Source organism: Amphiura filiformis, chromosome 4 (genome assembly GCF_039555335.1).
Source record: "Amphiura filiformis chromosome 4, Afil_fr2py, whole genome shotgun sequence".
Lineage (NCBI taxonomy): Eukaryota > Metazoa > Echinodermata > Ophiuroidea > Amphilepidida > Amphiuridae > Amphiura > Amphiura filiformis.
The window spans coordinates 76240292-76259057 of NC_092631.1; the positions used below are offsets into that span (position 1 = coordinate 76240292).

Consider the following 18766-nt stretch of genomic DNA (forward strand, 5'->3'; position numbering starts at 1 on the left):
TCACAGGGGGGACACCCCCTCTGACTCCCCCCGGCGGTGCTAAAGCATTGAGTGGCGCTTTGCATTTGTCTTTTATTTCATGTGGCGCTTCAACAAATCTATTTGAGGAAGCCTGCTGTAGATCATGAAGTGGTCATTTAAATGCTTCTAAGCATGAAAGGCATCAAATCATTCAAAAACATGTTTTCCTATGAAGAGAACATAGTCAAATAACAGAAAGATCCATTTAAGGGAGGTTTAGACTGTATGATCTACATGCACTATTTTCCAACAGTCAAAGTCTCGGTGCATTGTATGCTGTGAATTCTCGCGATGAGGGCCGATTGTTAGATCGTGCTGTGTCAAACAATCAAGCGTTGCGTGTCGTCGCGCCATAAGCGGTAGAGTGTTGTGTGTCTTTCCGTTTATGCAAAAGACAGTACAAAAATGCGGTACGTGCATGGCAGTTTTGCCCGTCGCATTTCATGGAACGATCTGCCCTCATCATCGGGTGAAGCTGATGAGACTTTGACTGTTTGGAATTTGTCCGTATCTCTTTAGTCCATGTCTACATGCTACATTAATTTATGTATGATTATGAATGACTAAATGAATTAAAAGAGTGCAAATCATTGCATACATGTATGTAGTAGCTAACACCCAAAGCATTCTTAATTCTCACTTATTAAAAGTACAACTGTGCAACCCTAGTAGTATGAAAATGTCAAGTCATTATCAATAATGAGAGCCATACTTGAGATGAACCAACAGACCAAAGTCGCTTAATGCAATTTGACACAAAGTAATCTTCCTACAGCAAAACTATAAGCCATGTTATGATGACTTTCCAGTAATTAGCAAATGGGTCATGATAGTGCATACATGTATACTACTACTTTCGGGCTCTGTTGGTTTATCCAGAGAGATTGTGCTCGGTCCAGCATTTTGAACTAGCTTCGCACTCCATGCTCGCCAAGTTCACAAGGGCCACAGACTGTAGCTAGTAGTATTAGTAAATTGCTGTAACTTTGATAAGATTAAGAGCGTATTTTCGCGATGTTGACAAAGCGCAACTTACAACATGTACAATGCGTAAAGCACACATACTACACGTTCGTCAAAGGTTTGCAGCAAAATTATAGTGCAGTCAAATTCCACAACATGGACAGGTATCATTTTATGTGATACAAAGGTGACACGCAGAGCTGGAAAATTGTTTATTTCTCTCCAAGATAGTGAAGTTGCTGAAAAAATTTCTCTCTAATTCCAAAAATTCCCATCCAAAGCCGGGATGAGCTTTCTGGATTCCACATTTTTTAGTGTCATGTCTTGCTATCCTGTATATAAAGCCCTGCTCTACTGATACTTTGTTTATGACATTGTCAATTTGTTGTATCACATATTGGTGCAATTGCATATTTTTTGACAAGGGAGAATTTCTAAGCCGGCTAAGGAGATCTTATAGCAGTGACGTCTATATTCTGACCTAGGTAATCAAAAGCATGTACCGCTAATGGGATTCATGATTAAGAAGTCATTGCCCTCCATCGGATCTTTGTATATTATATAATATTTTACAGAGGTGATTTTTATCTGGTGAAATGGCCTGCTACACTATCTAATCAACAGAGGATGACACTTGTATGTACATCAAAATATCGTTGTCATCTTCATTCGTTTAAATATGCTACTTTCATAGCTATTTTTGGTTTCTTTGTGTTAAGAATGAATTTGGGAAATTTTCGAAATGTTCAATTCTGACTGGTTACCTCAAGAGGAGGTACCTCCTAGTAGCAGTAGCTAAATATGCATGTTCAATGTATTCTAGCAACTATTGCTGCTATATTATTATGTGGATGATTACAATCTAAGCCAGATTCCAAATTTTACACAAGTACATTTGATTACAAGAAAATCACCTGATATCTGAACAAATCAAGATTCTGGATATGGCATAATGAATGAGACTTATGAAATTTCTGACACTTGTAACTTTGGTAATTGTAAATGTGATTAATAGCAATAACGATTTCCTGTTGATATAATATATCTTTAAACCGATGATTCCACAGTTATTGCATGTACATTGAATCAGTTATTTTAAGTAACTTATCGATGCAAGTAAAGATAGCCTACCTCATTTATAGATTTATAGTATCAGGAAATTCAACTTTACGATCTGTTAAAGGAAGCCTGTATGATTAAAATACTCTTTGCTTTCCGCAAATAAATAAATAATTAATGTTTATTACAAGTCCAAGTCATGTGCTTGGCACATCTCAACCATTATGTTGATTGATACCTTTGCCAGTAACCACTATTTGGGAAATGAATCATTAAGGACATACCCACACTCTAATACAACCAAATCTAATGTGAATCGACTTGGACAGTAACCCTACCCTTCTCTTTTCTTTTCAATCTGAGACTTCGTAAACCTAGACAGCCCTTGCTATTGCAAATTCTGCTTTCGTACATTCGTCCTGCTTGTGGGTATTTTGGGAGGGCATCCTCGCATTGCTAGCCAACCATGAACGGATGGATGACTCAACGGCTACGGGTGAAGAAACTTCCAATGGCTGGCCATCTTAAGAAAACCTGTTATTGTTTGTCCCTGACAACTATTAGATATCAGTTTCACTGCAGTGTTTTCTTGTTGACTTGTTGTACTGCTTATATATAAATCAGCAGCATATTCAATATGCCACTGAGTATACAAGTTGGCTTGGAGATCCTGAGTCAGGGACTACCTTCAAAGTTGACTTTAATTTCTGACGTTTAAATCTATCTTCTCTTCTATCAATATCATTAAAATACTTTTTACTTAGACAGCACGAGTTTCTGTTTCAAACTTAAACAATGCATACAGCCAACCACTACATTATTTACTTATTGTGCCACAAAATGCTAATTTAATATCAAACATAATCACTAGTTCCGTCATATTGTCTTCAGATGACCCGATGAACATTTTGGGAATTATTAATTAATTATCCTTCCCATGTCCTTTAGGAGTAGTATGTTCATTAGCGTAATCATCCTGGGCAATGATATTGATAGAAGAGAAGATAGATTCAATTACCATCATCCCAGAATAGATACAAGTAAGTGACCTAGACTTTACTACATAAATCAAACTTTATGTCACATAATATTTTAGTTATCTTTAAACAAATCTACTTGTGCCAACAATGAACTTTGCTTTCATATTTCTGTTGTGAAAAGGCCAAGAATTAATATCAACAGAGCAAATAAGATTATTTATACTGTCAGGAATCGTATGACAACCCCGCTGATTGTTAAATTTTATAGGTACATCACTACATGTATAATTCATCTCAGCTGAATGAGCTGATTGTAAAATATTATAGGTACATGTACATGTAAGTAAATATTTAAAATACTAATTTTGCAGCAAAATCCTTCTTTTTCATTGATGATGAATCTGGGCATTATAGAATTTTGAATGCACATCCAAGTTTTGTGAATTATCAAATTTAGGTTCAGGAAAAATTAAAATGGTCCAAATTAAACTTGTGTGAAGAAATGCAGGACTGGTGTCAGTGATATGCTTGTAGTAGGGATATGGGCAATGTGATTTGGCATGACATAGGAAAATCTCCATAAGAAAAACCAAGTGGCAAATCTAAACATCTCTAGCATCGTTGTCAGCAGCTGCAGTCACTCCTCATCAAGTGCTGACAAAGGCAACAGTCTTTGCTGAAATGTACACAAGTGTATTTTATGGCTCAGATACAGCATACCAAGTTTACTCTACCGATCCTGATGAATTTGTTTGATCTTGCATTAACCTAGCACTACTTTCGGGCTCTGTTGCTATTTAGTATACTATCCAGAGAGGTTGCGTACGCGCGCGAGTGAACGCCTCGCGCGGTTCCTCGCGCTACGCGCTCGCTAAGTCTGTGAGGGCCACAGACTGCGGCTAGCATTAACCTTGTCTTTAAAATGAAATATGTCTATTTTGGCAATGGTGGCTGAGTGCTAGGTCCAACTACTAAAAGGTCTTATTATTACCTTCAATCACAACAAACCCTTGGCCAGCAAAAAAGCAACAAAGTAGCTGACTACTTCATTTCAGCTAGCCAGTACTTGTAATTGAGGCTTTATCTTCATCTAGATAGCGGTTGTACCAAGTAGGCAGGCAGTCTACTTAGCTGTTTCTTTCTATTCTTATCTGATGGGGGCATACCCTGAAATAGCTTTGACATTTACCAACCTCAGTGTCATGTCCACATGCTCCAATGTTCAACTCCCTGTGTTTGCAATCGGATATAACTACAAGTAACAATTACACTAGATGTGTATTTGAAGAACTATGAAAACAAATAGGGACCTCATTTCATATTAGGTTGATTATGGCTTGCATGTAGCCTGTAGACAAAGATCTACTGTCCTAATTGAAGTAACTAGCTTTGAAATTGTCACTACCTGGTATTCATTTTTGCATATTAACCCCACAAAATACTACAATACAAACCGAAGCAAAGCCAATGTGCAATCATCCAATCGAACATGCACACAAAAAACTGTAGCATGTTGTAAGTTACTGTAAATGTATTGCAGAATATAGCAAAATTTATGGACAGCAATGATAGTTTTATGATACCACCATATTCAATTAATAGCATTATTTGGCAGCCTGCACATACAATGTACATTCACCTTTCACCTAGGAAACCTTAAACATGGATAGTCAAGATCAAGGTCGCTATGTTTAAATATAAAGAACCTGATGAATCTCTATTAATTTTGCTCACTAAATTTTGCTCACTCTTCACTGGCCAAGCTAGGAGGAATTTCCTTTAAAAAACCAGCTGAGAACCCATGTGTTACCATGGTAACAAGCAATGCCTTGTCTGACATGATCGTCTTCCGCTGCACATCTATTCAAAACCCTACAACTGCCACGATCATGACACCTGAATTGGTTAAAGTTTTGTTGCATTATACATGGGTATACTTTTTTCAAGCCCTCAACATTCCCCGCTTATTCATATCCTAATAACAGTGTAATAAGTGTAAAAGCACTTTATTAAATTGAATAAATGCCTTTTCTTTGCTTTAAACTAGGCGCACTGAAGTGGGCAAGCTGAATACATTTGTGCGACAGAATTAATTCACCAAAATGACCAGTCTTTTAATTAAACCACTGATTGCATTTAAAACATATCCAATTTTTGGTGACAGATTGAATTGATCTTCTCCTACACGAGAGTAAGATTGACCATAGAGCAGTAAAATCATTACAATCACCTTGATTGTCTAATGTAAAGGCTGCATAATTCTGGCATACATCTCGTACTACTATGACTTTTTAGAAAGGGGCTAAGAGGATGGGCTTCAAGTAATAATCTTGCACAATGAAAAGTATGTCATAAAATAAAGAAAAAAAATTTGCAGCATAAAATTTTATGCTTATTTTTAAATTACCTAATAAAAATTAATAATATTTCCCAGCACATGAATTTCATCCTTGCTCCTTCTACATGAAATTTGGATGGGCACTGATACATTTTGTTTTGACTGTACTCATCTGCTTCTACAATACATCCTGACCAGGTCATGCAGTGATGAACCATTTCATTTCAGTATTTATTTTCACAGATTGTGAATTGTAATTGCAACTACTGATAACATGTTTCGAATTCTTTAATGGTGTTCACTTTCACCAGAGATAAAAGAAAGTGCAAAAGAAAGTGTACAAAAAGTCAAAGGTTATCTAATCTGGCCAGAAAGGAAACACCTGAAATGTGTCAAGCCAAATTGACTTCATTTAAATTTGACTTCATTTAAACCTCTTTGTTTCTTATTTGAACTTAGAGAGAATCTGAGAATTGATTTGCAAGAATCCTATTCTTGCAAAAATGTTGTGGGATATACTGGTCTAAGTGGAGGAGAATCAAAATATTCTATTCAGCAAGAATCTTTATGATTTTCTCTCATGTTACAGAGCTGTAAGCATTTGTATGGGAATAGCCCCTTTATTGACCTGACCCAACATCTAAGTACACCCCATAGACTCTAATATCTATGTCCCCATAGACACTGTCTCTGTATGCAGCAGTGAACTGAAAGATGTAACATCCAATATAATGATGTTGGACACAACAAATTTTCTTCCTGATAATACAAACACTTGAATTTTCTCTCTTTTATTAAATCTCGATCATGCCATTTCCATTAAGGAAACATTATGCATACAGCATACAGATAAAAGTAACTCTTTAAACAAAATCCATAATTGATGAATCTTTATCAAGTCCACTTGAGAAATCTGTGTCAGGAAATAGTTTGACTTGAAGCAACAAAATATACCAGTCATCCATACCTGTGTACCCAAGCTGGCTGGGAGATAGAGGAGTTAGCAGGTCACGTCCTTAATAATATAATAACATACTAAATAAAAAACCTGCTGTACTTTGCTCTGGCTACAGGAAGATATACAAATTGTCTTGTGAGTACGCTTTAGGCTTGTTTTTGTGTCATCACTCAATCCCTAAGTAAGGTTGTACTCACTTCTCCGCTGCTATCCTTAGCTATCAATATTTATATTGCACAGGTACGTAGGTAGCTGGCGTGCAGGCTGTTGAAGCCACACGTCTTGAGTGGGATATATACAAAATGCTAATATCATGGCAGACTTGACAGGTTTTCAAGTTTGATATTAATTTGCTGTAATGTTTGTATTTAATTCCCCTGGGAGCATGCTATTTTTGAATCATCTGTATCTGCCTGCCGATCAGTTTTAAGGCACTGCACCTTAAAGGTACGACAAAATAAAATGTTTACTGATAATATTAGTTCAATTACAACAATACACAATATGCATACCAATGAATAGATTGGCGAAGTCATTGTAAGTAGCCTACATCAAATATGGGTTCTATAATTGAGTTTAAGGTCAACATCAATTAATCCATTTATCTAGTGCACTCCCAGTGATATTATTATTCATTTTGTTAAAATTTGTAACAACACTTTATTTGTATACCAATAAGATAACCTACAAAATACATCTAAAGTACTATGACCCCATTATCCAGGCCTCCTTACTGATATTGCTAGTCCAGAAGTACAGGTTTGTTGGGCATCATTCTGTTCAATTCTACTGATGAATTCTGTACCCCAGGGCTGTGGTAACAACATTGGCTGGAACATTTACAGAACCATTTCTTTCCTTAAAATTAAAACGTAATTCTTGCAAGAGAGAACGCAATGTTTTAAAACCAAAATGAGTAAAAAAATCTGCAAGAAGTGTCAAAATTTGATAGAAAACAGCAGTTCACCACAGACAGGAAGACCCACTCTCACAGACACTGCATGTAGTGCATTCATACACAGCATTTTTAATCCTAACATATATATTGGTGTAACTTTTATGGTAGACCTTTCCCATGCCATCAAACGTAAGACCATCAGCTCATAATACACAGCCATGGGAGCACAGATCCTGGATGGGAGGAATAGGGATGCACAGATCAGATCAGTACCCATCTGAATTAGCCGATTTTAGTCAGATCGGTTCTGAATCAAGATCTGGAAAATCCCTTCATTTACAGATCTAGTGAATCAATACATTATAGCAATTAGGTAACAAACACATATTTTACCAAAAAAAGTTGATTAATTCAATACAAATGTGGTGGTTTCATTGTTGGTTTTTACTGGTTTCACTTACTGGGCTGTTCCAGTTGAAATCCACACACCCCCTATGGAAGACATAACCTTAATATTCCACACAGGGGGTATAAATTTCAAATGGAGTCTTCCATTCAGGTGAACTCATTTGAAATTCACACTCCCTGTGTTGAGGATTAGGTTGTGTTTTCCATAGAGGGTTTATGGATTTCAACTAAAATATTTTATTCAAGTTGCATAAAATATTCCAGTCACAAATACTGAATTATAAAGGGCACCCTAATTTATCACAATTTAAAGGTGTACGTACAGGGATGTGTTATTTTTGGTATTACAGACCGGGATCAGTATCCGATTAGCCAATTTAGAAAGTAAACTGATCGATACATGTAGGTTGTCCAAACAATTCCTTTTGCTATTCCACCTGCAGTAGTCACCCAAAATCACTGCTCTCTAACTCACATTATTTTTATTTTATTAAGAACCTTATAATAACTTTGCTTTGGTTTGATGCTTCAACTTACTCAAGCCTATTAACTTCTCAGATTTGATTTCCAGACGCTCTCGGTTGGGGAAATTATGAATTAAATTAAATGCCTCCACTTATTACTTTGTCTCTGCATAAAATCTTGTACTATTACAATTCAATTTCTGTGCCCTGCATATGCATATCTAGCTTCAAATAAGAAGTGGGTGTAGGTAAAAACCACAAAATTGTAATTTCCACATTATCAGGAGTCAAGTGGAAGTTTTATCACAAATAATTATGACATCTAATCTAAATGATGACATTTGCATGTCTCATGATAAGTTTCTGATTTTTAAATTACATGTATATAGTTACGTGTCCTTCCTTCTCTCCCTCTCCAATTTCAATCCCCTTGCATTGTCTAAACAACCGAGCACAAATGGTGCAATTTCTAATGATTCCTGCAAAATTCCTTTATAAGATCACTATCATAGTATACAAGACTGGGTGCACTTGAGTGACGTCTTCACCGAACATACCGCTTTAATCAATTTGTATGACTCCAAGCATTGAAAGCGATGACAAAAACACTAAAACCATTTCAACTTTAACATTTCTCTGTGATCCTACTTGTACATGTACTATATAGTGCAGTGAAATATTGATGGGCTACTGTGAATGTCTGCTTTCCCCTAAAATTACATGTAAAGAAGAAAACATTTAAAAAGTGGACACTTGGTATTTTAACTGGTGTTTATGTGACAGGCAAATACAGGCAAAGGTATGTATTTCAATCACTTTTGAGTTCAGAACTTTCTACTTTCTTGAAGTTTGCCTGACATTATTTTTATGAGTGTTTTTGCTTCAAGCCCTGGAGGGAGTTAAGCATTACTCTCCTGACAAAGTTTAGGAGAGCCATTCAATATGGATTTTTTTTCATGAATTTAGGCAGTAATCACTATCTCTGTGACCATTTATGGTATATTTAGAAATCACTATAAACTTGAATCTTGACAGTTACATGCCTTTTGTATGGTTGGTTGCTTGCATAATTGTAGCTCTAAAACTACAGAGCCTCTGTACTATCCACAAGCAATCAAATGTCCATGCTGAGGTTGTGGGCAGAGAGCCCGTCATCACGATCCAAGGGAACTATTAAAGTTCTAGGCTGATAAATTAGGTAATTCTTCGATAAACTCGAACATTATGAACGCTAGTGGCTCCGCAATAAATACACACACAGATAGCGTGATACGGAAGAAAGCATACACACGCCTTACATTGCGTACACGCTTAGTACACTACATGGACGCAATATCCATGTTCTAGCTTGGCCAAGAAATACTTAATTTACCTGTAGTTGTGTCTACATAAATGTGTGCATGCATGTGTATCAATTTATATACCTTAGTGATTTTGTGTGTCATCATTAACTCTTCAATTTATAAGACAAGAGCTTACTCAAATAGGTCATGTAAAAAGACCTGTGAGAGGCATACTGTGCACCTACATTGTACAGTACACAATAACCATCTTGTAAAATAACATAATTTATGAAAGGACATGGAAATTGTTAGTTCTTGTACTTGTTTCCTGTAATTCCATGTTATTTTAGCCACTTGATTTCACAATAACTTGCATTTCCACTGCAAAAAGCTTGCTTGGAGGAGCATTCATGAGGTTATTAAACAATGTCTGTGGTTTTTTTCTGGATAAAACCTAGCCAGGCCAAGGAAAGTCGATTTTGAGTTTCCCGTCACCCGCCCTCACTTCATTTTCTGACCCTCACTTGAATTCATTATTGTGATTTTCCAAAAAATACCAATGAAAACTGATTATATTTGCAAAAAAATTATGAATATCCCTTTATTTTTTGTGGAAAAATCAAAATCAAAACATACATTTTGCTGTCAACCTTGCAGACTCTTTGTAATATACTTTTGAATCTCATTTGGGCTAAACATCCATCTTCAAGTGAGTGAGCGGCAAATAACAACACATTTTACATGCGTGTTGGTCATATAATGAAAGGCAGACAAATAATGAATAATGAATAATGAAAAAGTTACCTCACTTGTTTTCAGAAATTATGTGACGGGAAACTCAAAATTGACTGTTAGGGGCCTAGCCATACACTTTTATTCTATCAAGGAAAGGAAGCAGACACTTCCAATCCATTGGCTTTGTTTCAAATGATTGACTTTCACTTTTCAAAAGTCATTTTGTATTGTGATTATTTTTGACAGGAAATATACTGAAAAGTGAAAATATTCTACAACTAGTGACTAAAAAGTTAGTCCCAATTCAATGCCTAGTGTGCCTGTTATTCTCAGTTAAATCTTTCCATACATATATTCTTAGTCTAATCAATCTGAGGCTGCAGAACAGTTTATTTATATCTTTTCACAATGACTTTATTATCTGGTATGCTTCCAAGAGCAATAATTACTCATAATTAGTCAATCAATGCAAATTCCATAAAAGGACAATGCTATAACAGCCACACTAACCATGAAATGAGCATGCATGTATATCACCTTTTCATGATCCATTTTATTTTTCAAATAAAAACTTTTTATCATTAAAATTATGAAATCAAACAAGCTTGTGGTTGGGTACAGCTTGTGATAATTCAAATAGTATTTAACATTCAAGACTCCCAGAAGCATGCATTGTTGTTTTCACTGAGATCTGATATCTCTCTGTAATTCCTTTACTCAATTTTGTATATATATGTGTATTATATTGCATGTATTATGCATTATGAAGTGTGACATTCAATAGCAATATGTTAACAGAATCCTGTCTTATCCTGATAATGTTTTCCTGTAGGGAAATCACAGAATCACAGATTATGTATCCTAAAAGACTACCGGTATCTCCGAAATTCCAAAACGGCTTGCATTAAACAACAAAGCTAAGAGAGCATAATAATTTTATAACTCAATGCTGTTCAAAAATTAGTAATGCATGAAATAATATTGGTTGTGAATTTTCATAGATTTGTATCACATGCTTGCAGAGTGACGCAGGCTTGTTATGATTGTAGGTTTGTTCATACATGTATAATTGCGGTAATAGTTATACTTGGCACAATTGGTTAAAAGTCTACATAACAAGAAAGAATGTTGTTCAGTAGCGCAGCAACATATTTGATAGGTACATATTTATTGTTTATCAGCACAACCAAAGATCGGTTATCAACGGTGGTTTGTTGTACCAACTATGTAAAATAGCTTTTGCATTTTTGTGAAATCTATACGGCACAAGTTTGATCTATTTTTAGACAGGTTACTAAAATGGAATACATTTTCCACAGCTTTTGTCATATAGGTTCCTATCCAATGATGTTGCAAAGGATAAAGACGAAGGTTTGAACGTTCTTTTCTGTTACTTGCTGGAGATAAAAAAGAAAGAAAAGAAGAGGAGATGGATGGCTTTCTGCCTGAGGTGCTCCGAGATATAAGACATCCCTTACCTTGATAATGGATTGCCGCTGAAATCTATTACAACTAGTGCTTTACAAAACCTGATATTGTCTGGTATTTCCATAATATCTGTAGAAATGAAAGAATGAAAAATATTAAGTATCATAAAATACAATAATTTTCACATCATTGGAAATGTCATTGTATTGTCACAGGTCAGTTTGTTCACACAAATAAAGAGAGCTAAACCAAGAAATGCTAGAAAGTACATATTTTTGGAATTATTATTGCTGGGAGGGGTGGTAATTAGGAATGGGGCACCAATTACATCAAAAGGACATTTTGTTACCCTGTTCCCAAAACATGAGATGAAAGAAAATGTAATCAGCCAAAACGAACTCCAATCCTCATGACAACTACATAAGCCAACAGTTTTGCGGCGGTTTTATATTTGCAAATTTCAGTTTTACATGCTGACAAATTCAACACCCTGTGAAAGCGCTTGATAATGAAGCTTAAGCTTACATGTACATGTAATCACCTTAATGACTAAGAAATCTACAACCAAGAATCATCACCTCCCAAAAAGTTAATGAAGCTCACAACAGCGAAAAATAACTGCACGCAAAAATATTTGGGCTTATAACGTATCTGAAATCGAACAGGCACGACTCATATAATCAATGATTGCACCTACTGCACATCATTGAAAATCCCTGACCTTATTTCTCACTTCAAAATTTTAATATTGTTTCTCTCCCACTTCAAAATATCTCTACTCTTTTCTATTATAATCACAAACAACTTACATTTCATGTTTTAATTTAAGTTGAATTAATTTCCTGAAAATATAGATCCTTATTATGCTTTGATATCTTCTCTAATGAGCATTTTAATTGCTTGCTCTCTCCAGTCTAACTATGCAACTCTATCACGGTTACTAACCAACAAATTTGGTGCCCCCCCCCTCTTGGGCGACTTTACAAAATTTCCCTGTGACTTGTAACCATTTGCTGTCCCATAGAATCCGCTGCTTAAAGCAATTGGGTGACTTTTCAACATCGGCCCTGCCATTTCAGTGGTTTCTGATGTCCCATAGAAATTCAATGGATATACTTTTCAGTATTTGACACACGTTTTTGACATTTTTTGGCAACATATTCTCTATTGCTCTATCTCTGCGAATACACTCAGTAGTCCTCCATGCATCGCATTGCCTTTAAATAGGGACTGTATGCTTTAAACTGATGCATGTTGATATATCCTTAAGGGATTTTGGATCAAACTGAATCACTTAAGGATTCTTAGAACAGGCAGAGCTTCAATCAGGTCATTTTAGTAACTTAGGTTTAGTAAGGAAGAATATTGATTAGCCAAAGAGTTATAAATTGCCACAGAAAGTAACAGGTATATGCCCATAAGGGTTTTAATATGAAAATAGTATTCAAAGATTTATTTTCAAGTTCTGAATCAATTCAATGGAAACAATGGTTATTCCTCATTGAGATTTGTGCACTAAATATTTTCTACTGATCTACATAACTGATATCATGCACGACACACCAAGAAGATGAGGTGATAAAATATTTGCTTATCTGCCAGTAGTGAGTTAGCTCATTTCTGCAAGAACTCTCTCTGATCATTACAGGGTGGACTGTTACAGTTGCAGCAGTCCACCGAGTTTGGGGGGGGGGAAGAGTATTGTATTGTATTGTATTGCCAAGTGCCCAAAATGGGAAACAGACACAGAAGTATTGCTACCTGATCACCTCATTTTAAAAATAAATGCTCCAAATTTTGGGTGAAACTGTACTCTAGGTATTTAAAATCTATGGATAAATAAGTTTGAAATATAAAGAAACATGTACTGTAATTAAAAGTGTCAAACAAAAAAAGCTAGTTCTTCATTCCAGGACTTCCCTCCTTCATAGTTCAAATTTAGAATTTCAGTAGGGGCTGTCAATGTGTCTGTGTCAGCATGGTCAGGAAACTGTCAGGTCATTCAGTTTTCAAATCACTCCTGGACACATCCCATTGATTGTTTCATAGATCTTCACAAATACATGTTTTGAGAAAAAATACAACCTGCATAAATACATGGTTATCAAAACTTTCAACATCTGCTGTTATACAATTTAGGTCAAGATTATATCTCTGCTCTGTGAAAGTTCAGCTTGACCTTGTCTCAGGTGAAGGTTATCAGTCTGACAACCTATACACAAGGGATGGCTAGTATTATAGTAGTAGGACCCCTATTGTTTTGTAGATCAACATACCATGGTAGTGATGTAATTGCCAGCTAGCATGAACTTTGGTTATCACAAGTATTTCACACACAAATACCATATCTCAAGTATTCTATCATGGAGAGTAAGGTAATGAAACTGAGCCTAGCAACCATACTGTTTGCTCCATCATATTATCTCTTCATTTCTTTTTTCACCCTACACACTACAGTTTGTGTTGCAATTACTACATCTCCCTCTGTATTTTAAAAGATTCAGACTATTTTACGTAATTTTGTACAGAATTGCATGAAGTCCTTTCAGCTACATCCATATTTCTGCCCATCTTTCTTCAGTTATTTTATTCGAAATTACGTGAATTCTCCTACCTCTGTAGAAATATTTCGTACATTCAAATTCAATTATGCTTGGATTAGGTAGATTGACCTTTCAACTTGAGTTGGGTACTTGAATTTGAGAACTGAATGAAGTCCTATACGTAATCACATTAATGTTAATTTTGATGTACATGCATGCAACAGCAATGTTTAAGTTTGTAGCATTTGGTTAAACCCTAACAACAACAAAAACAATAACAACAACAAAAACAACAACAACAAAAACAAATGAGCAAACTAATGAACAAAAGAAAGGTTGAAAGGTCAACTCAATCCACTCAGTTTCCCCATGAAAACTGTCAACAGATCTTATTTTTATGGACACAAGTCATCTTCACAATTTGCAATAAGGACACAGCTTTTCCCTTGACAGCAGGGTTATATGTATGTCAGGAAGAGTGACTGACACACCCAAATTAAGATGAAACTGATCATACAACAAGATATTAGTAATACAATAATAATGTAATATAAAAACAATAGCTAGGTCATGGATGCAGTAACATATGGAAACCATGTCTATGCTTCACATTTCAAAGTGTTTGATTGCCAAACAATAGTTTTCAAATCATTATTCTTAATTGACTTCATCCTATTTTATTGTTTTGAATAATTATCATCCTGGACTTTAACATCTAGGCTTGAACCCTAATGCTGAAAGTCTTTTGGTGCTTGGAGAAGAACGGATAAAGTTTTAAATAAAGAAGATAGACAAAGAAGTTGTTTGCTTCCCTCTGGATTCAAACCCCAGACCTCTCGGGTGCCAAGCAGTGACCAGTAGCCGACGGATGATGATGATGATGATTTAGTATCTTAGACAAGATATGCATACATGAAAATCAATATAAACATTGGCTTTCTAGAAGGAACTCTCCTTCAATGTTGATGAGTATAGCCTAAAAAATATCACTATTAGCATTTTCAGAGCATTCCAACACACCAACAGCATGATACATGCAAAATACTCCAATGCCATGCACAATATTTAAAGATGTCATGGTACATCACAATCAAGATGTCAGACCCTTACTAGTAAACTGACACACAATAAATCAATAACATTTCCGGATTACACACTAATCCAATCAATTGCTCAATTTTGTATGAAAAATTGTCTAGTGAATTGTCAAAGCTTTTCTCTCACATACAGATTCTATCCAAGGGAATTGAGTCAGAAACCTGGGCCAATTCACTCGGGAATGGATGGAGTGGACTGTCCGAATCAGTAAACTGACTCTCAATAGATTTTTTGTAAACTTTGTGTACTCATAGTCATAAGATTTAATTTTCTTTCAAAAACAAAATCACACAGCTTCTAGTAGAACCATTCTACACCACAAAATAAACACAAATTGCTTTTCCGCAGACCAATTTTAGACACATGATATATATGGGTTTTAAATGTGTGTTTTTTTTGTTGCAAAATTGATTATGTATGTCACCATCTATTACTACTAACGTTAGGAGTTGCATTTCAGTCAAGACAAAGGACAAAACTTGAATTCATACTACTGCTCCAAATTGCAGTTAAACTAAGTGGGTATTTTTAACACTGCATCAAATCTGTGGATGTCTTTTCCTGCAATTTGCCAAAAATGTATCCAAACATTAAAAAAAAAATTAAACTCCCTCCCTCTCTCTTTGTATCTTATGTTTGCCTGCCTCTATCTCTCTTTCCCCTTTCTCTGAACCTTCCTAAAATAGTTGATAGCAATACATTTGTAGCTAGTACAGGCTCTGTGCTGGGACTCTGATACCTGTATGATCATCTCAGATATCCAACAATAGTATGCTTCGCTCGCTATCCGAGGGGCATCACGGTTTGCGAACAGGGCTCGCTTCGCTCGCTTTTCAAGGGGTGTCGTGGTTTGCAAACGGGGCTAGTTCTTTCTTATAACCTGTTCTAGACAAGACAAAATGGTGCCAATTCTTGATGAAGCATATAACTGCTATTTTGGTACTGACCTTCAATCAATTATAGATTACAAATGTACTTGTGCTGCTGGTCGATACCAATATTAGTCATGATGTCATTATTGATTTCAAAGTTGCAATGCATTGCAATTCACCTGCCCTGCATTACGTGAACATGTCATTTTCTAAGAGCAATCAACTGATGCTCATACTGTACATGTACCGTAAACTGTTCTACAAAATCCTTTGATCCACTAGATCTAAACCAGCCTTAGATTCCCCAGCAAAGCAATCCATAAATTTCATGTGGCACAGTTGGATAAGCTCTAGGCCAGAAATCTTCAGCACGCTGGTTCCATCCTCCTTTATAAGAGCCCACCCAAATGACTCTGGGGGCCAGGTTAATGGAATGAATATGGTAATAACTAATATAGAAATCCAACCATATAGTGCCAACTGAACAAAAATACACCTTGCTAATCGGGACTATAAACATTTACATAGCTAATAACTTTTGGTCATTTCCTCGCATGTACATGTATAAACATTCACTTTTCAGCTTTAAATTTAAGTCAGGCAATACAGGAAGAACCAAACACTGTGATAAGGTCAAAGTCTTGAATTGAAACCCAATGACCACATCAAATCCCTCTTCATCCACCATGTAGATGAACCAGCTTATTTTACTGCTGAATCCAGGAATATATTGGGAACAGAGATTGTATGCTAATCGCTAACAGATCTTGTGTAAGTAACTTTCCATACATGGGCTAATTTTTTACAAAGCCACCAGAATTTCCTTTAGCTGCTGTAGTCATGTCAATGTTTAGCCGCTGGATGGATAGAAGAATTCCTTTGAACGGACGTATGGCTTCCTGGAGTGTCTTGTAAAGACAAGAAATCAAGCTCATCCTTTGCCGTGTATTGTGGTCATTGGGCATATCCGCTGGGTCTTCTACATTATCTGTCTGGCCAAGATACTGTGGCACAACTTATACTGTGTTGATTGACATATTATTATAGGATGTTTCCATTGTTGATAATAATGAACCGTTTGAAAATGACCTCACATTCAATATGACAATACTGAATTACTGATCGTAATAAAGGAAGATATTCATGAGTAACCTGTGTCTACTTGTACTAGTTCTCTGTTAGTACATTGTAGCATAAAATTTTACAACCTTACAAGATTGGAAGGATATCAATTTAAATCCCGGTACAAAAAAGTAAAATCAATTTTCACATCCTGGTGTTTTGAGAAAGGGATTTCCCCCATTCTCAAGAACAAAGTATGCTTTCTCCTGTTGGGATGCTTCTAGTTACCCATTGCTAAATTTTACCTTATATTACAAAGTTGTGAACAAGTCCCAGTGGTCTTTTGGGTGAGTTTGACCCCCACTAATAAGCGTAAAATTGCCTCTGATCACCCTGAAGTCAAATGAAACTCCACAACAAGAAAATGTGCCTTTGTATTTCTTTGTTTTCAAAGACTGACCCTCCCAATTGGATAATTTCTACTTCCCCAAATGAAATTTATTAAAGACCATACTTTCAACAATTTTTATCTTTCCAAGGATAGGGACATTAGCTGCATAATACAATTTAAAAGAAACAATAGCACCAAAAATAGTAAAAATACAGATCATAAAATGTATTTTATTATTGTATGTAAAAGTATGTCAGGTATGCAATTAAATCCTCTTCACAAGTGAAATCCTTTCAATAGATTATCTGTGTTATCCTTCAGAGATCACAAGGTTCTTCTCCATGTCAGATTCTAGTGCCAAATTTTATTGTTTACACACAGTGTGCATAATAATAGTATTCTCTGATATTATCCTACTACATATTTTGCTGCCGATGTAGTGCATGATACAATACAGCCTTTTCCAGGTCAGCGGATTCAAGCAAACTATACATTCTGAACCATGATCAAAATGATCGCAACACAAACCCAATGGGTTGCTGACAGGTGTGCAAACCAAGCATGAATCTGTAGCAACGGAATGGTGTATTCACTATAGCAAAGGGTTGGTTGTCCTCACTGCGATTTTGATAAAGATAAAAAACTAATTTTGTTCATTTTTATGGTAGCTTTCAAGTAGCCAAAACAAAGAAATTTCATGCCTGTTTGTGCATGCATTTCATTTTATATCAAAACCCAGAAGCTTCATGTAACTGACTCCCACTTGGAGGCTCTGTCTCCTGGACCACTCACTGCAAAGGGTGCTGCTGCCCCAACCTCAGAAACTGCCCTTACAATCCCCCTCCCCCAGTGCTGCCACTGTGCCCAAATATAGGCCTACAAGTGTGACATTTTATTTGACAGGATAAATGTTAAAGGTTACAGTATCAAGGTCTTCTTGACTCATTGTATTTAATTGATTTTAGAGGAATCTTGTGACTTGCTTGCCAGCTAGCATACTTGCCCTATATGACGTTTGATGCAGTCAGCAACGAACTGAAATTAACACCCACCGTGTCAACTAAAAAGGAAACATCTACTTATGACAACTAAATATAGGTTGTGAATACATTTACTGTGTGTTTTATATTGGTGCAAATACTTGCCAAACATCAGGCCCTTGAATTGCAATGCACAAGAATTTCTTTCAATAGAAAGGTATATTACCGAGATTGATCTGCACAATACAGCAAAAGTACCCCTAACTTCAAAAAGGACACTTCTTT

At 35.9% G+C, this 18766-nt stretch overlaps 1 protein-coding gene across 1 annotated transcript in view; it reads right to left on the minus strand.

Annotated features, from left to right (window-relative positions):
• Positions 1-18766, minus strand: part of LOC140151417 (uncharacterized) — a 215047-nt gene that overhangs the window by 169359 nt on the left and 26922 nt on the right. The window contains 1 exon segment of the mRNA XM_072173749.1: positions 11586-11664. Coding sequence (XP_072029850.1) covers positions 11586-11664 — 79 coding nt within the window.